The sequence below is a fragment of the Chionomys nivalis genome, chromosome 15 (assembly GCF_950005125.1).
Source record: "Chionomys nivalis chromosome 15, mChiNiv1.1, whole genome shotgun sequence".
NCBI classification, from domain to species: Eukaryota; Metazoa; Chordata; class Mammalia; order Rodentia; family Cricetidae; genus Chionomys; species Chionomys nivalis.
In genome coordinates this window covers 5,468,816-5,491,896 of record NC_080100.1, presented here as the reverse complement: position 1 = coordinate 5,491,896, position 23,081 = coordinate 5,468,816, and the positions used below count along the sequence as shown (strand labels likewise).

The 23,081-nt window shown below is 40.2% G+C and overlaps 1 protein-coding gene across 2 annotated transcripts; it reads left to right on the top strand.

Annotated features, from left to right (window-relative positions):
• Positions 1 to 244: 244 nt before the first annotated feature.
• On the top strand, positions 245 to 16,283 carry LOC130887252 (zinc finger protein 11-like). 2 transcript variants are annotated; one of them, XM_057789558.1, is made up of 4 exons: positions 245 to 362; positions 8,815 to 8,941; positions 9,563 to 9,658; positions 11,502 to 16,283. In XM_057789558.1, the coding sequence occupies exons 1-4, from the start codon at positions 357 to 359 to the stop codon at positions 13,901 to 13,903; spliced, it is 2,631 nt and encodes an 876-aa protein (XP_057645541.1). In that variant the 5' UTR covers positions 245 to 356; the 3' UTR covers positions 13,904 to 16,283. The 2 variants fall into 2 exon arrangements, with proteins under 2 accessions (XP_057645541.1, XP_057645540.1); XM_057789557.1 differs by having other exon boundaries at positions 265 to 404.
• Positions 16,284 to 23,081: the final 6,798 nt, after the last annotated feature.

Below are 23,081 nucleotides of genomic sequence, written 5' to 3'. Positions count from 1 at the left end.
TGCAAACCTAATAAGCCTTACTGTCAAAGGCTCGACTCACAAGCAAACATCTCCTGCCGTGAATCCGGGATTTTAAAAACAGCCTGACTTCATGTGGCTGACACATCGCAGAGGCTACTGGCTTCCTTCCCTCCTCACTCGCAGAGGGAAAAGAAGGAAACACGCAAACCCGCAGCCTGGGTTCCGGGCGCCAAGGCTGTCCCGCAGACTTGTGGGAAACGTAGTCTTCCGCTGTCCCGCTTCGCTGGGAGCCATTGTGGAACGGTCACTTCCGCATTGCGTCTGCAATAAGCGCGTCTTCTCGCAAAGTTGGGCGACTCTCGGGTCCTGCTCGGCGTTCGGGTTGCGTCTGGGACATGGAGGTTGGTCCAGGGTGCCGCGCACCTCCGCAGGTTGGAGCGACGGTGCGTGGTGGGCGGGTCCGGCTCGGAGGGAGCGGGGAGGGAAGGACCGAGGCTGGGCCACTGCGTCCGGGCGCCTGGCGGGGCTGGGGATGGGGGCGCGGGTGGTGCGGGCCGAGGACGTCGGTGAGCGGGGTGGCGGGGGGGAGGGCGGCTGCTGGCGTCCACCCTGAGCTTCTGTGATGAGGGCCGGCTCGGTGGGGAAGGAATTAGGAAGTGTGGAAAATGCAGGATTGCTCGGGCAGGGTCGGCTGAGAGCCTGCACCTGGAGGTGCTGGTGGGCGCGCACATTCCAGATGAGCCGTGGTCGCGTTCTGTTACTGACACACGCTTACCCGGCTGTTAGTTTTTTCGGGACGCTGGCAGCAAATGGAGGTCTGGCCCCCTGCAGTATCGGCCTAGGACTGTTAGAATTGATAGTTTAAAAGTTACTAGTTTCCAAGGAAGGAGAGTTTTGCGAGGGAGATCGACGTATAGGATGTTAATCTCGTTGTCTTTGGGATAGACTGTTAGACTTAGGAACTGCTGTTTACAATAGAATTCCTTCACGGTCACCACTGTGACCTGACTCCTGAGGCTGACACTCCTATGTACAGCCAGAGTAATCCCCTAAAGGGAGAGACTCGAGTTTTGCGAAACAAATTACTGGTCCTACACTGTAGAGTGGAAAATACTAGAGAATAATACCTCATCCAGTCCGCCGGGATTATGATGTCATTGGTTTGGACTCCTTTTCAGAACTGCGAGATGAGCTGACGTGGGGGTAGGAGTGTATCTACTGATTGCCAGCAAAGGGACGGAGGTGCCTGACTTTCTCTGGGAAGGAGAAACGGCCCTCATACACAACAGTCTGTGTACTTTGATCTCTAACCACACACGTTTCTTCTGTCCTTGTCTAAACTTTCTGCCACTGACTGTGGTGTCTGGGTTTCATGCTTCTCCGTAAACTTCTTCTGGGAGGATTGGCCAAGGTATTTATACTGTGTCAAAAAGTAAAGGATGAATTTGAAGAATTGTGGTTCACTCAGGTTCCTGTAGACACCACACCCTATCCTTTGTGCTGCTTCCTATTTTCTCACACTTCAAAATACCAAGTGTTTATGTGCTAGAGACTGGCTTATGGCACTAAAATCTACTCAGATGAAGCATTTCTTAGCCAGGCAGTGGTGGCACATGCCTTTAATCCCAGCCAGCTTCTGGGAGGCAGAAGGAGGTGGATCCTTAAGTTTGAGGCGAGCCTGGTCTATAGAGAGCAAGTTCCAGGACAGCCAGGACTACACAGAGAAACCCTGCCTCTAAATAAATAAATGAAAAAAGAAACAAGGTATTTTTAAAACACATTTTGTTAAACTTTTTTTTTTTTTTATTTTAAGAACGGCCATATTTTACCTACCAATTCCTGTTCCCTCTCCTTCCTCTCCTCCTCCTCCTCCGTTTTCTCCCCACCCCAACTTCCATCCACTCCTCGGGGTGAGGCCTCCCATGGGGAGTCAACAAAGTCTGTCCTATCACTTGAGACAGGACCAAGGTCCTCCCCCTGTATCTAGGCTGAGAAGATAACTCTCCATAGGGAATGGGCTCTAAAAATCCAGCTCATGCTAGGGATAAATACTGAACCAAAATAATAAAATAATACTGTTTCCATTGCTAGTGGCTGCCCAAACTGCCCAAGCCACACAGCTGTCACCCAGATTCAGAGGGCCTAGTTCGGTCTTATGCTGGTTCTCCAGTGTCAAACCCACTAGCTCAGGTCAGCTGTATCTGTGGGTATCCCCATCGTGGTCTTGACCCCGTTGCTCATATTATCACTCCTCCCTCTCTATGACTGGACTCCAGGAGTACAGTCCAGTGCTTAACTGTGGATCTCTGCATCTGCTTCCATCAGATACTGGATGAAGATTCTATGATGAAAATTAAGGTAGTCATCAATCTGATTACAGGAGAAGGGCATTTTAGGTCCCTCTCCACTATTGCTTAGATTCTTAGCTGGGGTCATCCTTGTGGATTCCTGGGAATTTCCTTAGTGCCTGGTTTCTTGCTAACCTCATAATGGCTCCCTCTTTCAAGGTTTCTCTTTCCTTGCTCTCCCTCTCTGTCCTTCACCCAACTTGATCTTCCCCATCCCTTATGCTCTCCTTCTCACTCCCTTCTCCCATCCCTACTTCCCTACCACCCTTCCCTGTCCCCGCATGCTGACCATTTACTAAGGAGGTCTTGTCTGCTTCCCCTTCTTGGGAATCCTTGTCTGTCTTGATTGAGTTCTCCTTGTTTCCTGTCTTCTCTGGGGTTGTTTACTGTAGGCTGATTATCCTCTGCTTTATGTCTAATATCCACCTATGAGTAAGTACATACCGTGTTTGTCTTTCTGTATCTGGGTTACCTCACTCAGGATGGTTTTTTTTCTAGTTCCATCCTTTTGCCTGCAAATTTTAATGTCATTGTTTTTTTACCACTGAATAGTGCTCCATTGTGTAAATGTACCACTTTTCTTCATCCATTCTTTGGTTGAGAGGCATCTAGATTGTTTCCATGTTTTAGCTATTAAAATTGATGCTGCTATGAACATAGCTAAACAAATGTTCTTGTGGTATAGATTTGCATCCTTTGGGTATATGCCCAAAAGTAGTATTGCTGGGTCTTTTTTTTTTTTTTTTTTTTTGGTTTTTCGAGACAGGGTTTCTCTGTGGCTTTGGTTCCTGTCCTGGAACTAGCTCTTGTAGACCAGGCTGGACTTGAACTCACAGAGATTCGCCTGCCTCTGCCTCCCGAGTGCTGGGATTAAAGGCGTGCGCCACCAACGCCCGGCTTGCTGGGTCTTGAGGTTGATTCCCAACTTTCTGAGAGAATGCCATCCTGATTTCCAAAGTGGCTGTAGAAGTTTGTACTCCCTCCAGCAGTGGAGGAGTGTTCCTATTACTCAAATCCTCTCCAGCATAAGCTGTCATTGGTGTTTTAGATTTTAGCCATTCTGACTGGTGTAAGATGAACTCTCAGAGTTGTTTTGATTTGCGTTTCCCTGATGGCTAAGAATGCTGAGCAGTTCCTTAAGTGCCTTTCAGCCATTTGAGAGTCCTTTGTTGAAAATTCTGTTTAGATCTATACCCCATTTTTTAATTGGATAATTTGAATTTGATATTTTGACATCTAGTGTCTTGAGTTCTTTGTATATTAGAGATCAGCACTCTGTCAGATATGGGGTTGTTGAAGATTTTTCCTATTCTGTAGGTTGCCCTTTTGTCTTGTTGATTGTGTTGGGATCGTGTCCTTTGCCTTACGGAGCTTCTCAGTTTCAAGAGGTCCCATTTATGAGTTGCTGATCCCATTGTCTGTGCTGCTGGGGTTCTATTTAGGAAGTGGTCTCCTGTGCCAGTGCATTCAAAGCTACTTCCCACTTTTTCTTGTATGAGGTTCAGTGTGGCTGGGTTTATGTTAAGTCTTTGATCCATTTGGACTTGAGTTTTTGCATGGGGATGGATAAGGATCTGTTTGCGTTCTTCTACATTTTGACATCTTGCTATGCCAACACCATTTGTTGACGATGCTTTCTTTTTTTTCATTGTATAATGTTAGCTTCTTTGTCAAAGATCAGGTGTTCATAGGTCTGTGAATTTATGTCAGCATCCTTTTCCTTACAGGCCCTTCTCTTTGTATTCTAATGTTTGTATAATGATGGCATGAGGGAACGAGTTATGAGGAGTTGCTCATTTTGGAAACAGTTGTGTTCGATATGTCGTGCTTGGAAAACTGAAAAGGGAAAGTTTGCAGGATGATGACATTCATTTTCTGGTGATGTATGTGACATATGTTGGAGACTGAAGAGAAGATACAGAAGTTATTTATGTAGATTTGAATAGGAGCCAGATATATGCAAGGAATGAAAATGAGAAGCACAGATTTTCAACATTTTCTCTTTTGAGTTTATAAATATTTCTGTCCTTGAGTCCATCCATAGTTGTTTTCAAATGCAGTGACATATTTTGAGTTGAAAAGTAAAAGTGTGTCTCACATTGTCTGGCAAAATACATGCAATTATTATCTTCTTTGAATTAGCTACATAAAATAAATCAGATGTATGAGAGTATGAACCCCCAACTGTTTTCAGGATGAATTGCATTTAGTATTTCATTAGAAACAAGGAGTAACAATGTACTGAATATTTAAAGTTATTGTTACATTTGCACATTGAACATACATAATAAAGCATGTGTTACTTCTTTAGAAACTTGCATGTTGTCTACATATGCAGTCCATGTTTCAAATAAAGGCATTAGCTGTGTTCCAAATATACATTCTGAGTCATAGTATCGCAAAATGTCTCAAGTGAAAACAAGAGCTAATGATAGCTGCATGTCAGATGTGTGGGAGTTAATGATAGCTGCATGTCAGATGTGTGGGAGTCACGAGCTGCCCGGAGACCTGTGGGTTGGCTCCGTTATCGTAGTCCTGGTGTGTTCTCTATAATCCATAAACATTCAGTGTTCAAAAATGAAATCACTAGTAGCTAAAAGTTAATTGGGAGTCCAGCCCTTCCTTTACATATAGCTTTGACTTCCCCATGCTCTTGGTACTGAAGATTGTTAGGTTTCTATGTCTGAATATCTCTGAGGGACACACATGATGTGCAAGAGTTCTTATCACTTCTGTCTGCTCATTCTGCTGATGTAGACTTGCGTCTAGGACCAGCCTCCAGTCAAAAGAAGGAAAACTAAACTTCACCTTCTGGCTGGTGGCCATCTCATAGGTAAAGAATAGTGGAGGATGAACTTACTACCTCTTATAGAGATGCTTTCAACAGTCTCATTTTCCTTTCTTAAGAAATGACTGGGTCAGGTGGCACACACTGTAGTGATATTTTGTTTGTGATCTTAACAAATGAAACTTGCCTGAAGATCAGAGTGCAGAGCTAAGCCACTAGTTAGCCATAGAGGTCAGGCAGTGGTGGCACACACTTTTAATCCCAGCACACGTGAGACAGAGGCAGAGGCAGACATCTCTATGAGTTCATGGTCACACTGGGCTACATGAGATTGAATTTGTCTAAAAGAGAAACACACAGGTGATCCCAGCACTTGGGATCCCACACCTTTAATCTCAGCACTAGGGAGGTGGAGACAGGAGTGATATGGCTGTGCAGAGAGAGGAATAATATGCGGCAGGAGAAGACAGGCCCTAAGATGCAGTCTGAGGATTCATAGGGACAGAATCACCCCTTTGGTCTGAGGATTCAGTGGCGCTTAAGAGCTAGTGGCTGGATGCTCCACTTCTCTGATCTTTCAGCATTAACTCATATCTGACTCTGGGTTTTTATTACTGAAACCAAATAGAATTCATGTTACAATACACCTTTAAACCCAGTGCTTGGGAGGCAGAGGCAGGCAGATCTCTGAGTTTAAAGCCAGACTCATCTACAGAATAAGTTCCAGAACACCCATCCAGAACTACATAGTGAGATCTTGTCTCCAATAAATAATGAAAATTTAAAAAATGAAGAAGACGCAGAAAAAAAGATAAACAAAAGGACTGTTTTTTTAATTATCCATCTGCCATCATTCTGCTGTGACTTAGGGATCTGTTGTCCTTCTCTTTGCTGTTTCCCTCTGCTGTTTGGGTAGAAAACCTTTTCCCATTTATAGATTTCTCTTCACTGACTCTGGGACAGTCCTGTCGTTCTGTGGCCTTCTCCACTCTGCAGATGGTGAGGGAGCAGCTCGCAAGCTTTGTTTATAAATTCATGCCTGTTCTTTTCCACCCACCATGTGTGAGATATCATCCCTCAGCTTCCCTGGCTACGGTCTGCTAAGTTATTAGTGAGCACTTTAAGAAATGCCTTCTGGGTGAGGAGCCACTGTCCTGTTCCTTTCAGAATTCTTGTTTCCACCACTTGCTTAGCCTTCTGTGACTCTCTTTAGTGTTATCTAGGCTGGAGATTGGTGAAAGTCTTAGTTGGTGTCCATCACATCTCAAATAATGTAAGACTTCATTTCCTAAAATTATTTTTCTCTTTTAATTTTTGTTTTTTTGGTTTTTTATGAGGAACATTGTCACATATCACAGGCTAGCCATGAACTCTCTATGCGGATAAGGCTGGTCTTGAACACAGACCATTCAAGAACTGAGATTACACACATGTGACATCATTCTGGTTCCCTTGTTTTTCTTTATTCTGTGTGTAGTGTTCCATAATCCTTTACACTCTCTTCAGGTTGGTTTCAGTTTTTTTCTGTCTGTCTTTTTTAATTTTCTCCTTGAGTCAGTATTGTATGTTTGGAACCAAATGCAGTTCTGTGCCTAAGCAAGGGCAATTCAAGAACAGTTGTTCCATGGTACCATGGAACATTAGATTTCATTAGACTGGGCTCCAGGTGCTTTCACCAGGTGAGTCACCCCACAGGCCTTCAGTGTTTTGATGTCTTTCTTCATGCTCAAACTTCTGGCAGCCTCCTGTTTGCTGAGGCTTCCGTCGTCCAGACCCTTCCTAGTGTTCTCTCCTTTACTGTTTGCCACTCACTATGGCACTTTCAGCTCTATCCTTGTGCTTTTCATATTTTATTGCATGGCTGAGTTACTATTTTTTATATATGCTGATATTATCTACCTGTTTAATTGTCTGAATTCGTTAGATCGTTAACACAGGTAGGGTGTTAATGGCATCTTTGGATTGTTTTGTTTTTCTTTTATCTGATTCGTGTTTCTAATTTGAATACTTTATAATGCTTATTAATATTTGGTTTTTGGGAATACCAGTGACTACTCATTTTGAGCTTGAATTTATAGTACCTTCAAATGTGTTATAAGAAATTGAATGCCTTTCTACTCTTAACAACCTGAGAAAGGAACCAGGAAATTGGAGGGTGATCTCCAAACCATGCCTTGCTGGTTCACATGAGTAGTGTGTGGTAAGGAGAACAAAATGGCTTTTCCTAAACAACAACAAAGTTGGCTTCATACATGGAATCCATACAGTAAAGGGAAATGATTGACAGAGTTGTCAAATTAATAAAATTGTAAAGTGAAGGTCAGAAGAAATCACAAGTGGAAACAATCCAGGAACCAATAACTATCTCATTCTTGTTTTTAAATGCACATATCAGTGGTGTCATCAAAATGAGCATAAGTCCCACCCTCATATGATGCATGCTCTCCACAGTTGCCAGAGCTGCACATACTTCTGCATCCTTTTCTGAGCTTACTTCTTGCTTTTACCAATGCTGCAGCAAGTGTAAATATTATTTTACTGCGTTTGTTTTCCTGACTCTTTAGTAGTTTCCTTTGCTCATTTCAGTAACAAAGCTGATTTTAATATTGTTTCAGCATGACTATTTGAATTTTACTTTATGTTCCCTTTCCTATGGTTTTGTGCTCACCCAATCATAACTGAAAGCTAAGTTCTACAATTTACTTGATTTTTGACAGTGAAATTGTGGTTCACGTGTTTACAGTATGAAACTGTTCAGTCACACAAAACAATGAAATCCTGTAATTCGGGTCAATACAAAAGAGCCTGGAAATTATTATTTCATATACAGAAAGACAAGTACCACATGAGTTTCCAGGATTTTAACTTACAGACGTTGGAGAAATAAGTTTGTAAAAACATTACTCATCAGTCGGTGACATGGGAAAGGTAGGCTTTGGGAAACATTATACAGTTGGATAGAAGGAAGAAGCTTATGGTAAATGTTGCCCCTATCAGTAATCATTTTGTAATATTTATATTATAGAAGGTTGGAAAACAGAATTTTTTGTTTTGTTCTGCTTTATGAGTCATGGTCTCTCTAGATAGTCCTGGCATCCCTGGAACTCAGAGATCCACTTGCCTCTGCCTCTTAAGTGCTGGGGTGAAAAGACGCACACTACCACATCAAGTCTAAGGACTTTGGACATTTTAAACTTAGGTGTCTGAGGAAATGAGTACTCTAAAACTGATGGAAAGACGTTGCAGGGTCTACCTGTGACAGTAGCACAGCACACCCTGGCTAACGTGCAAGTCTCTGATTTTCTATTATTTAGCCACAGAAAGAAAAATAATGTACTGCTGTCATTAACCATTTGAGAACTTTATGCAATGAGATAAAAAGCAACACAACACTAAAAAAAAATCAAAAATGTGGGAAAATAGTAATTAGAATCACAAGTTACAATTCTTGAACTCAGCAGTCTAAGCTAAAGTTGCCATGAGTTCAAAGGCTTGTATGAATATAGTAAATACACGAATATGTCTAATAAAGATAGACACAGAAAGCAGGCAAAGGAAAAAATGAAAGAATGTAGTGATACCTGATTATTTTAGATATTAAAAAAGTGATGTTGTTGCTATACTCCCTAAGAATGTATTTATAAGCACAGAATGCCTGTTGGTATCTGTTATTGATTTTAATTAATATAATCTATTATTCGTTTATCTTTATTTCAGGAAATGCTGTCATTCAGGGATGTGGCCATTGATTTCTCTGCAGAGGAGTGGGAATGCCTGGGCCCTGCTCAGTGGAATCTGTACAGGGATGTGATGTTGGAGAATTACAGCAACCTGGTGTTTTTGGGTGAGGAGTGCATCTATAGTGAATTCTTCTTGTGTATATGTGTGGGGGTTTTGTTCTTCTTGGTTTTGTTTGTTTTTTGAGCCAGGGTCTCTCTATGTAGTCCTTGCTTCCTGGAACTCTTGTATAGACCAGACTGGCCTCAAACTCAAGAGATCCTCCTGCCTCTGCCTCCCAAATGCTGGTATTCATTGCCACCATGCCTGGCTCATAGTGAGTTCTTAATTCAAGGTCAACATTAAATTCTTTTTATAAAAGCATCTCATGGGAGCTTGTAGTTTCCAACAATGAGGGTCATGGACCTGCATGTTGGGAAGGATTGAGGAGATTGTTAATGTAACTAAGACAATTTCTTTTTTAATTCTTTTTGTTTTTTTTTTTTAACGTGGCTGTTTCTTTAGAAGTATTCTTTACTCTAGTGGTAATGTTAGAAAGTCACAGACATGAGGCATACCTTTAAGTTTTAGGTTTTTTATTTTTATTGACTTTGGGGGTGGGGGACAGTGAAGTTAATGAAGCTGGGTATTTTCTTTTTTTCCCCCTAAGGACACAATCCTGAAATAGACATGTTATTTCCCAGGTGAATAACACACCAACCGTCTTGATCCCTTTTCCCACAAACAGGTCTTGCCTTCTCTAAGCCATACCTGGTCACGTTTCTAGAGCAAAGTCAAGAGCCTTCAGATGTGAAGACACAAGAAGCTGCCACCATGCACCCAGGTTTGTAGAATGAGGGGACAGAGGACAGAGTGAACTTTCTAGCATAAAGCCAGACTTTACCATATGCACCAAGATGTTATATTGTGATGGAAATGAATTTCTAGATACCCCGTTCATCCATTCACATGATTTAAGTGTCTGAGCTTTGTCCTCTGCCCCCCCAAGAGCTCTGCTTATGTTTACAGTGACGAAGTTTGTCATTTTGCTGAGAGTCTGCATTGCAGCAGACCTTTTTTTTTTTTTTTTTTTTTTTTTTTTCCAAGACAGGGTTTCTCTGTGGCTTTGGAGCCTGTCCTGGAACTAGCTCTTGTAGACCAGGCTGGTCTCGAACTCACAGAGATCCGCCTGCCTCTGCCTCCCGAGTGCTGGGATTAAAGGCGTGCGCCACCACCGCCCGGCTGCAGCAGACTTTTAACTGTACCCTATGCCTAGGAAGATTTGCACGTTTAAAAACAAGTAAAGCCATTATAATACAATATAATAACAAATAATTTTCTTTTACATCCCATACATATTTGCTAATTTAAATCTTTTCATAATTGCTGTGAATAAGTATAATATATCCTCATAAAGTTTTTTTTTCTCATGTACTCAAGTGTTACTGATTTAAAATGCATGCCCTTTCTGGGTATGTTTTCATAGATTAAAACCTTACATGTCTAGAAGAATGTTTGTAGTAGCTTATCAGCTACTTTTTAGAGTTCAGTGGGCTCAGGGTTCTCTTTTTGTTATTTTACAACTTTGTTTTCTATATTATTGAAGTCTAGGTTATCTAAAATCACATGTTTACATGTAAGCTTATGTTTTTGTGAATGAAGTCCACAATGCAAAATACTTGGGACAGTGTACGATTAAAAATAATCAATGAGCACTGGTTCTGAGAATATCAGAATTGTGTGTGTCCACTTTATGTGAACACATGAGTCTCATGTTTTTATGCCTTGTACATCATCTCCTCACTGATGAGTAGAAGACTCTGTTATCTTGTAAGGGAATATTCTTTGAAATTGAGGTAATTTTATCATTTAATCTTTGACTCATATGAGTCTGTAGCAGGTTCTATCATTATAGGTGAACTTGAGGGGTTTTTTCTTTTCATAATTTGATTCTTTCAAATACTTATTAACTCCCTGAAATATCATACTTAGTATTATAGAGAATCTAATTGTTACACAGTATATATTGTGTGCCTTCCAAATTACACCTGTATCTAGGATATAAATTGTGTATTTCTACATTCTTCCAACCTCATACAATCACCATTGTTCTAATGTTTTCCACATTTACCTATTTCTGTTTTTCATCTATGTCTGGTCATATAATTTATATATTTTTAATGGGCTCATTTCTGTTAACACAGTGCACTTAAGAGTTCCCCTTTTCTTTTTTTTTTTTTTTTTTTTTTTTTTTTGATTTTTCGAGACAGGGTTTCTTCGTAGCTTTTTGGTTCCTGTCCTGGAACTAGCTCTTGTAGACCAGGCTGGCCTCGAACTCCCAGAAATCCGCCTGCCTCTGCCTCCTGAGTGCTGGGATTAAAGGCGTGCGCCACCACCGCCCGGCAAGAGTTCCTGTTATTGATAGTACATCTTCCTTTGTTCTTTAACTGTTAATAATATTCAATTATTTCTGTATTCTGTTTGGTCTTCCTCTTATTTCAGTGGAAGTTTATATTGTTTCCACTCATTGCATTTTCTAAATTACACTGTAGTGAATATAGGTGTGGAAATTTGTAATTTATCATTTACCAATAAAAAATAAGTAAAGGTCTCCATATTAAAGGTAAGCATTCTAAATATAAGAATGTTACTCAGTTTTTATTCATATCTCAACTTTTACTTAACAGATATAAAACCATATAAATGTAAAGAATGTGGCAAAGCTTGTGATTGGAACTCACTTCTTCTTGAATACCAGAGAATTCATCCAGCTGAGAAAGCCTACACGTGTGAAGAATGTGGAAAGCCTTCTGGTTCTTCTCCAGTACTTTCTGAACACCACATAGTTGATCCAGAAGAGAAAGCCTACAAGTGTGAAGAATGTGGCAACATCATTTGTACTTGCTCAGGACATTCTAGCTACCAGAGAATTTGCATTGGGGAGAACCCTTACAAGTGTGAAGAATGTGGAAAAGCCTTTTCTACTCATTCATGTCTTACTCAACATGAGTTACAACACACTGGACAGAAATCCTGTAACTATGAAGAATGTGAGAGGCTGTTTTATTGTCCATCTTACCTCACAGAACATCAAAGAATTCATTCTCAAGATAATCCCTTGAAGATTGAAGTATGTAGCGAGGTCTTTTGTTCTCCCATAGAACTTTCTAAAGACCAGACATTTTGTACTGAAGAGAAACCCTACAAGTATGAAGAATGTATTAAGACCTTTAGTGCTTGCACAGTGCTTTCTGAACATCCAAGAATTCATCCAGGAGAGAAAGCCTACAAGTGTGAAGAATGTGGCAATGCCTTTTGTGAACTCCATTCAGTATCTAAACACCTGAAAATTCATTGTGAAGTGAAATCCTACAAGTGTGACGAATGTGGGAAAGCCTTCCCTAGTCATCTTTCTCTGATTCAGCATAAGATAGGGCATACTAGAGAGAAGCCTTACCAATGTGAAGAATGTGGCAAAATGTTTTACTGTTCTTCAAACCTTAAACAACATCAAATAACTCATTCTCAAGAGAAACCCTACAAGTGTGAAATATGTGGCAAGGTCTTTAGAACTTGCTGGCAACTTTCTAAACACCTGAGAATCCATTCTGGAGAGAAACCTTACAAGTGTGAAGAATGTGGCAAAGCCTTTTATACTCTCTCATACCTTACTCAGCACAAATTAGGTCATACCGGGGAGAAACCTTACAAGTGTGAGGAATGTGGCAAAACCTTTTACTATCCTTCAGTCCTTAAGGAACACCAAGCAATTCATTCTGGAGAGAAACCATACAGGTGTGAAGAATGTGGCAAGGACTTCTGTACTCGTTCAGGACGTTCTAGACACCAGCGAATTCATACTGGAGAGAAACCCTACAAGTGTGAGCAATGTGGAAAGGCCTTTTCTACTCATTCATACCTTTCTCATCACAAGATAGTTCACACTGGCCATAAACCCTACAAGTGTGAAGAATGTGGCAAAAAGTTTTACTACCCTTCTCGCCTTAAGGAACATCAAAGAATTCATTCTCAAGAGAATCCTTACAAGTGTGAAATATGTGGTAAAGCCTTTTATACTCATTCATACTTTACTCAGCACAAATTAGGTCATACTGGGGAGAAACCTTACAAGTGTGAGGAATGTGGCAAAACATTTTACTATCCTTCAATCCTTAGGGAACACCAAGCAATTCATTCTGGAAAGAAACCATACAGGTGTGAAGAATGTGGCAAGGACTTCTGCACTCGCTCAGGACGTTCTAGACACCAAAGAATTCACACTGGAGAGAAACCCCACAAGTGTGAAGAATGTGGGAAAGTCTTTTCTACTCATTCATACCTTACTCAGCACAAGGTAGTCCACTCTGGAGAGAAACCTTACAAGTGTGAAGAATGTGGCAAAAAGTTCTACTATCCTTCTCGCCTTAAGGAACATCAAAGAATTCATTCCCAAGAAAACCCTTACAAGTGTGAAATATGTGGCAATGTCTTTTGTACTCCCAAAGGACTTTCTAAACACCAGAGATTTCATACTGGAGAGAAACCCTACAAGTGTGAAGAATGTGGCAAAATGTTTTACTATCCTTCTCGCCTTAAGGAGCATCAAAGAATTCATTCTCAAGAGAATCCTTACAAGTGTGAAATATGTGGTAAAGCCTTTTATACTCACTCATACCTTACTCAGCACAAATTAGGTCATACCGGGGAGAAACCTTACAAGTGTGAGGAATGTGGCAAAACCTTTTACTATCCTTCAATTCTTAAGGAGCACCAAGCCATTCATTCTGGAAAGAAACCATACAGGTGTGAAGAATGTGGCAAGGACTTCTGTACTCGTTCAGGACGTTCTAGACACCAGCGAATTCATACTGGAGAGAAACCCTACAAGTGTGAGCAATGTGGAAAGGCCTTTTCTACTCATTCATACCTTTCTCAACACAAGGTAGTTCACTCTGGAGAGAAACCCTACAAGTGTGAAGAATGTGGCAAAATGTTTTACTATCCTTCTCGCCTTAAGGAACATCAAAGAATTCATTCTCAAGAAAATGCCTACAAGTGTGATGTGGCAAAGTCTTTAGTGCTCACTTAGAACTTGCTACACACCTGAGTATTCATTCTGGATAAACCCTGCAGGTGTGAAGGATGTGGAAAAGCTTTTAACTTATCCATCCTCATCTCAGGTCATATTCCTGGAGAGAAATCTTACCAATGTCAGAAATGTGGTAAAATATTTTCTATCCTCAACCTTAAGCAACACCAACTAACTCATCCTGGATGGAAATCACACAAGTGTGAGGACTGTAGCAAGGTCTTTTGTACTCACTTGGAACTTCTAAGCGTCAAAAGAGTCATACTGGTGAAAAAGACCACAAATGTGTAAAACTTTCCACTAAACTGTGTAACCTTGCCCAGCACAAGGTAGTCCATTCTATTCAGAAACACTATTCATGGGAAAATGCTGGAATTTTTTTTTTACTCTTTAATTCTTAAAAAAAAAATCACAGTTTATTCTCAAGGGATACCCTACAAGTATGAGGGATATGTCAAAGCCTTTGATTATCATTCAAACCATAAGAAACTCAAATGAATCCATAATAGAAACCGAACCCTAGTGAAGAATGTGGCAATCAACACTTTCTAACCTCCATAAAATTTATAATGGGGAGAAACACTACAAATGTGAATGAATTGACACGGCTTCATTAGTTAACAAAAGTATTGGAACTGAAGAGCAGCCTCACAACAACAAAGCATATGATGAAGGTTTCATTTGTCATTCAGCCCTTGCTGAACATGAGAGAATTCACACTTGGGAGAATCTCTACAAATGTGCAGAATATACCTAGGTGTTTAGCTGTAATTTGTCACTGCATAAGCATGAAAGAATTAGTCCTCCAGAAATGTAAAGAATGTGACAAGGCCATTAGGTGTTTTTCATACTTTATCCTCAGAGACTTCATACTGGAGAGAAGCTACACATAAAAATAATGTGTCAAACTCTTTAATCATATTTCAAATCTCAGTCAACACCAAAGAATTCAGTAAGCTTCACTGTTACACTTCACACCTCTGCATTTTCTAAGGGAGTCTCAGCTATGTGGTTGCCTAGATCTGACTGGCTTACAGATGTGTCTGTGGAACCTTGGATGCTGATTAATGCCCAGTCCCGCCCTGGGCAGGTGGTCCTGTGAAAATGAGAATTCTGGCCACACAGAAATCTGAGGGAACAAGTCAGTAAGCAGAATTCCTTAATGGTTTCTACTTTAGTTCCGTTGTGAAGGTTTCTCCCTTGACCTTTTGCCCTGGCTGAACTGGCTGACCAATTCCTAAACTGGAGTAATCCATTTCCTCTCCTAAGTTGTGTTTTAGTCATGGCATTTATCACAGCAACAGACATCAGTCAGCAATGGACATGAAAATGCTTTTCAGTTTCTTTATACCTTAGTTATCATCAGTCTTCATACTGGAGAGAATGTCACAATATCTTTGAAGAATCAAACCCCTAACCTCAGCTAAGAACATCTGAATCCTATAGCAGAGACTTCCCTTTACTGTAATCTACAAACCTATTCTTTTAGACAATGTGTTTTCAAGGTGCATCAATTGATTATTCTGTTAACTATAAATGGTTCCAGAAATTGCTGCCATGTTGTCGAACTGTACTTGGGTAACCTGAATCTGGATTCCTGAGCCATGATCTATATGGCAGATTCCCCTGGAGTCCCCCAATTGTAAGTAACCCTTCCCCTTTGGTCTGTAAGAAAACCCAATAAATTCATTTTTCTCATCAATTTGGGCTGTGGTGAAATCCTAGGATGGTTTGTTGTTGGGTCCCTTTGTGATTACTAGGCATTTGTTTTTGTCTAGAGATAGCTAACATAACACATGTCATTCATATATGGCTACAAAATAAACAATGTCTCATTCTGTTTCATGTGATAACTGTGGTTTTTGTACAACAACACAGTCCCTGTTTTCATGGAAATAGAACCATATTGAAACAGGGAAACAAGCCACATACACTAATTTAGCAGATGGGATGAATTTGGTTACTGGCTACATCTTCAAGTATTAATCATGGTAATTTCAGTTCTTAATTGATTTTATATCTAAAAAGGCATATAAAAATTTCATTTACTTAAGCAAGACTGAATTCATAGCAACATGATTTACATTTGTTCCTTTAATCTTACTATCCTTTTTTTAATTTGAGCTATTAGTCTTTATGGGAAAAATAATCACAATCTTTGCCATCTCATTCTGATCACAGGTGGCATTTTCTATCTTGGATCATTTTAAAAGCTGTTTTCTCATGTTATAATTGTCAGAGGAAGCGGTTGTATTCAGTTTCACAAGAGAATCTTGACTGACTCCCTAAGTTACAACAGGACTAGAAAAAACTGCACTGAAGACACACCAGGACTCTTTGAAAAGAGGAAATACTGAGACACATCTTAGCCACAGAACAAGAACTAGTAGGAGATATAGGAGAGTTAATTTGTTCTTACCCACCAATTACAAAGTTCTTTACTGAGGTCTGGAGAAATGGCTCGCTGGTTAAAATTAACTTGCCTCCAATACAGGGAGCTGTGAATGGAAGTTTCTGTTGTACCTGGTCCTGCAACCACATTCACTCCCAAAGAAACACAGATGATTACATTAATTATAAACGATTTGACCTGTTAGCTCAGGGTTATTATTAACTAGCTTTTAGATCTTTAATTAACCCATTTCTATTCATCTGTGTCTCTCCATGAGGCTATCGCTTACTGATAAGTTTCTGGCATCTTTCTCCTTTAGCAGCTATGTGGCATCTGATTAACTCTGCCTTCTTTCCCCCTGCATTCACTTTAGTTTTCCCACCTACCTATAGTCTGCCCTGCCATAGACCAAAGTAGCATCTTTATTAACGAATGGTGAGAAAACATGTTTACAGTATACAGAAGGGAATCCCACATCTCCCCTATTCTAAGTAGAAAGATTTTAACTTTTAACATAGTAAAATTACATATACAAAACAATTATCAAGGAAGATTTATAGTTACACTATTTAGTCAATTTACATTTGGTAAATTATGTAAAATACTGTCAACTTTGTGAGTCTAAAGTTTTGTATCTAATTTTTCTTTTATCATAACTAAGGAAACTATAATTATCTAGTCTTCAACCCCATCAAAGACCCCAGAATAATAAAATATCTTCAAAGTAAACAGGAAGTGTGTTGTAAGCAACTTCCAAAATTCTATAATTGACAGAAACATCTTGCTGCCAGATTAGTCATCCAAAGTTTTTTTGTAATATGGAGGCATCCATCTTCAACTTATAGTATCTGGCAAACTTCAGTGAAGCAAGAAATTTGAAAATCTGCCTTGTACTGGTAAAGATCATCAGTTGCTTTATTCTATGTCCTGCAGAATTTCTGGCAGCTTCTTCTGTGAAGCAGGGATGCTGAAGGGACATACCATCTTTTGAGTGTTCAGCAGTGACTTTTCTGTGGGTCTTAACTTTCCAGTTTATACAGTATATCATCAAGCAGTCCAGGGAAGAGCAGTTTCTTGCCTAAATGGCTAGCCTTGTCACATTGAAGGCAAATTCCATAATAAGTTTCTACAATGCCCATCAACCTCTCTGAAGTAACTGGTGCTGCCAGAAGCAGACATGTCTCAGTCAAGAAAAGTCTTAAAACATTTTAAATGTCATATTTTGTAGGTCTTTGAAGTGTTGAAGATTATTAATCTAACTGTGATATTTCTGTATATCTAGAAAACCTAACTACCATGACTACAAGTTTGACTATTATAGATGACTATTAATCTTTAATTTTTAATTATATATTACATTTTTAAATGAGCTGTATAAACATAGTACCTTAAGCAAGAGTAGAAATATACATATAACAAAATTGATCTTAAATTTATATCCATAAACCAAAGTCCACACCAATGTAAAGTATTCGTTTCTATATCTTGCCACTTTATTAGAAAGACTGACTGTGACCATTAATCACTTTTAATTAACACCCTTTAAATGAAAACAAACATTTATATACAGTCATTTTGAGAATTTGGCCATTGTTCTTTCCAAACAGCTTCCAGCTGTTTGTTGGCCAAAGTATTTTTAGGGTTCATGGAGACCTTTTGGGGAGTATTCTTGTTCCATCAAACCACATTAGCCTGGAAGGAGCAGAACCTCTTTTCCAAAGTAACATATCCTAAGACTCAACTTTTGAAATGAAGATACCTTTAAAATATATGTGTTGGTTTAGTTTTACAGTCCCCAAAATCAAATGTTTATCAGCAGAGTCAGTGAATGACTACAATGAATTAACTCACTGATCCATACTAGTTTGGCTGGATCTATCTTGTTTAGGTGTTGTGGGTGTAGCAACAGCTGTTGTAAGCTAATCCAGTGACCTTGTTATCTTTAGTAGATACTGTTTTGTTGAAGACATCTAATAGCTCTGGCTCTTACAACCTCTCTTCAGTTACCTATTATAACAAGAACTTACAGCTATGTAGCTCATAGACCCTAAGAGAGAACCAACTATGTGTTAAGTGCACATAGGAGTAAACCAACTCAATAACTGATAATTATGCCCAAAGAATAAAACATTTCATCCCTCATCAGCAACTTCTCGTTGCAGTACATCATGATCAGCACAGACTCCCAATGACCAACATGTAGAAAATAAGTGACTATATAATTTCCAATACTAAACTGGACTTATATATCCCAAGTCTAAAGGCTTAGGTATCATTGTGTAGGAGGGGATGGAAAGAGTGTATGAGCCAGAGTCAGTGAATAACTACAATGAAGGAGTGTCTTCTGGACACACAGAATAGCCATTTGTATAAGCTTACAGGGGTTTCTATGCCATGCCTAAGACTGGAACAGTAAATCAGACTAAATACCAGCATATACAGGGAAGCTGACCACTAGTTAAGGTCCTATGGGAAATTACTAACTAGTGAGTGGAAAGGATCAATTTTCTAAAAGTGTCGCTATCAATAAGTTGATCACAGTCCACTGGAAGACCACACATACAAGAATATTTAGTGTACAGTTTAGGCATTGTCATGTTACTCTACTGTGGCTTTGCTAATGTTCATATATTAACTATTAGCTGTTGGATAAATAAATTATACTTAAATTTTTTTCACTTAAAAAAAGAATATTTAGGAAAGACTGTAGTAGGAGCTGCGGGCTGTGTTCCTGCCGCCCCAGCTCCTGGTCGCCTGGCTAGCTTATGCCCCAAAATAACAACACACAAACTGTATTCTTTTAAACACTGCTTGGCCCATTATATCTAGCCTCTTCTCGGCTAACTCTCGTACCTGGACTAGCCCATTTCTAATAATGTGTGTAGCACCCCAAGGTGTGCTTACCGAGAAGATTCTAGCCTGCGTCCATCCTGGGTCGGAGCTTCATCGCATCTGCCCCAGAGAGGAGAGCTATTGAGTCTGAGCTCTCTTCCTCTTCCTCCCAGCATTCTGTTCTGTTTACTCCACCCACCTATGTTCTAACCTATGAGAGCCAAGCAGTTTCTTTATTTTTTAACCAATGACCTTCCTCCATCAAAAGACAAGTTGTCCCTCGGGGGAGAATGGAGACAGGATACTGCCATGAATAGGACATGAAGGAGGTTGCACCTGGGAAGAGCTGGGTGAAAGAGGGTAAATAAAGAATGTGCAAAATCTTAATTGCAAGGAACTCAGGACCGCGAGGGGTGCACCCACCCACTGAGACAGTGGGGCTGATCTATTGGGAGCTCACCAAGGCCAGCTGGACTGGGACTGAAAAAGCATGGGATAAAACTGGACTCTCTGAACATGGCAGACAATGAGGACTGATGAGAAGCCAAGGACAATGGCACTGGGTTTTGATCCTACTGCATGTACTGGCTTTGTGGGAGCCTAGCCTGTTTGGATGCTCACCTTCCTAGACCTGGATGGAGCGGGGAGGACCTTGGACTTCCCACAGGGCAGGGAACCCTGACTGCTCTTAGTACTGGAGAGGGAGGGGGAGAGGAGTGGGGGAGGGGGAGGGAAATGGGAGGCAGGGAGGAGGCGGAAATTTTTTTCAATAAAAATTCTTAATAAAAAAGAGGTGTATGCTCTTCCTTACTCCATTCCTTCTCTTATTAGTTCAGAAGCCCATCACATGGAATAGTACCACCTGCATAGAGGGTAGATTTTTCCGCCTTAACTCCTTATCAAAAAATTACCAGTATTTGGCTTTTTCAGTTTGCTAAGTTGGTAAACCATCCTAAATTTTGGCTTCAGTGTTGGTAGCTGGAAGAAATGATGGAATGTCATAAAGTAATTTTGACCCACCCTTACAATGTATCTAAGGACCATTGTCCTGCATCTGACTCCCCATACTCTAGCTCTCCTTTTTAGATAGAAAATTTGTGACTCATCAACAATTCCATTAGCACTCGTTATCTGAGAAAACTCCCAGAACACCCCACTCAGGCTCCTGAAGATTGCAGTTCTCAAACTCTACAAAATGTCTGCTTCCAGACTTAGAAACCTCAACAAAGAGAGAATTTCTCTATGAGATTAGCGTGTAGGCAAGTCTGCCAGGCTATTTCTTGATTGGTGGTTGATATGGGAAGGCTCAGGGCAATGTGAGTGGTGCCAACTCTAGCTAAGTTTTCTTGGTAGGTGTAAGAGAAGAATGTGGACATGAGCCTGGATAGTAAGCCAGTGAGCAACGTTCCTTTACATTCTGTGCTTGAGTTCCTGCCTCCAGATGCCTGGTGTCAGCTTCTGTTCTGATTTCCCTCAGCTAATGTTACCTGGCAGTTTTAAGATGAAATAGACCCTTTTCTCTCAAGTTTGGTCATGGTTTTTATCTTAATTATGGGAAGCAAAGTAATAGATAAACCAGTGAACCCTGGACTGGATTAAAAATAGAAATGGAGCCAAACGTAAGTATCTATTGCACCCTCCATAATACTGGAGAATGTAGGCAGATTGTTTTCATCAGGACTATTGTTTCCCTGATGATAACACAGAGACTTTAATTATGAAAGCTCGGCAATAGCTTAGACTTATAGCTAACTAGCTCGTATAACTTAATACATTTCTATTAATTTATGTGCTGCCACATGGATCATGGCTTATTACCTCATTTCCTAATGGTCATGCTTCCTCTGCATCTCCTCTTATCTATGCCTTTCTTCTTCCCAGCATCCTCTGTTCCTGGAAATCTGCCTAGCTATTGGCCTTTCAACTCTTTATTAAAACAAGCAGAGTAACATATTTATACAGCATAATAAAATATCTTCCAATTTGACCAGCAGCTTCTGAGCTTGGTTTCCTTGCCCTACTCACACTGATAGGCTGTGCCCTCAAGTTATGCTCCAAACTGAATAAACTTTACCATGATTTACTTTGGTAAGATTATCACGGAAACAAGGAAAGTAAAAATTGTGGAAAGTTGATACCTAGAAGGTAGGATATTTCTAGGTCATTCACAAGCCTTAAACTGGTTTTCAGGATTTGGATCTTTTTGGATTGGTAATCTTTAGGGCTCAGAAATCATAAGTTAATGATACACTTGCCTGGGAGTTTCAAAGATAGCACTGCCTTCAAACAGATAGACATTGGCAACCTGGCTAAGGAGTTTTCAGAAGGAAATAAGTACTCTATCTGAAACTTGAGCAATTCTCATTTGTGTTATACTCAGGCAAGGAATATGCCTTCATTCTATCCATGTTTGAAAAATTAAGTGAGGCTTAATTCAAAGGTACTGAGGAAATTTCAATACAGAAAAGTAGTAGTAATCAGGCAATCACATGGCTCTTGCTTACTGCCCTCCAATACATCTACAATGAGAAACAACAAAAAGTTAAGAAAGGTATGAAGAAAATGTGTTGGTGGCTGGGCGGTGGTGGTGCATGCCTTTAATCCCAGCACTCGGGAGGCAGAGGCAGGCGGATCTCTGTGAGTTTGAGACCAGCCTGGTCTACAAGAGCTAGTTCCAGGACAGGCTCCAAAACCACAGAGAAACCCTGTCTCGAAAAACAAAAACAAAACAAAACAAAAAAACCAAAAAAATGTGTTGGTGGGCAAGATAAATCTGAGCGTGTTATGTGATACTTCCTTTTGAAGTGAAATTACCAGAAGGCTCATTAAGACTTGGAAAATGAGCAACTGATGATAGAAATCTGATATAGATTTCTAGATATTTACAAGATTCACATGTCTGCTCCTTGATTGTGTATTTCCAGGCCGCCTAGACTCCCAAAATAATCACACAGAAATCTGTATTAATTGTAATACTGTTTAGCCAATAGCTTAAGGGTATTTCTGTCTAATTCTTATATCTTAAATTAACCCATTTCTGTTAATCTGGTCTCCCCATATGGCTGTGGTTTACTCCAAGGTTCTGGTGCATCTGTCTCCTACAGGCGCTACATGGCTTCTCCCCGACTCTGCCTTCTTTCCTCTCACTTTCTGCTTGGAATTCCTGCCCTACTCTGCTAAACCACTGGCCGACACAGGTTTATTCACTAACCAATAAAAGCAACACATACACAGAAGGTCTTCCCACGCCAACAGAGGTTCACACTCTAAGGCATGATGAGTACAGCAATAAATATTACTGAGACAAGAGAGGCGGGTCTCATTACTCCTTGGTGTTGGTTCAGCTTCTGTATTCCAATAAGCAAACCTAGCATTCCCCTGATTGTATTTCTGATACCCAAATTTCAAAATTCTGCCAGATAGAAGCAACTCCAGAATCAAACAAGACTGTAGTTAGACTTTGCTTTGGGTTGCCAGCTTCCAAATAATGACGTAGAGACTTACTATTAATTATGAAAGCTCGGCCTTAGCTTAGGCTTGTTCCTACTAGCTCTTAAAACTTAATTCAACCCATTTATATTAATTTTGCCTAGTGGTTTTTGGTTGTTTTTTTTGTTTGTTTGTTTGTTTTTTGTTTTTTTTTACCTTTCTTTAGCTTTGTATGCCCAACTCCCTCCATGTCTTGTTGGAATCTTCCTGGGACTGAATTATCACATCCTACTTCCTCTCTGCTCCCTCCTACACCTCCTGCCTAGCTACTGACTGTTCGAACTGCTTTATTGCACCTTCACACAGTTTACATATATCCCACAACAGAAGACAATGAACCAGATAGCTCGGTGCCTAATGCAGAGAGAAATTCTATAACGGTTGACTGGCCAGGCGTTGAACTGGAACACACACCACTGTGACATTAGGAACTGTGTCTTTCTACTTGGGAGAGCAGCAGAGGAG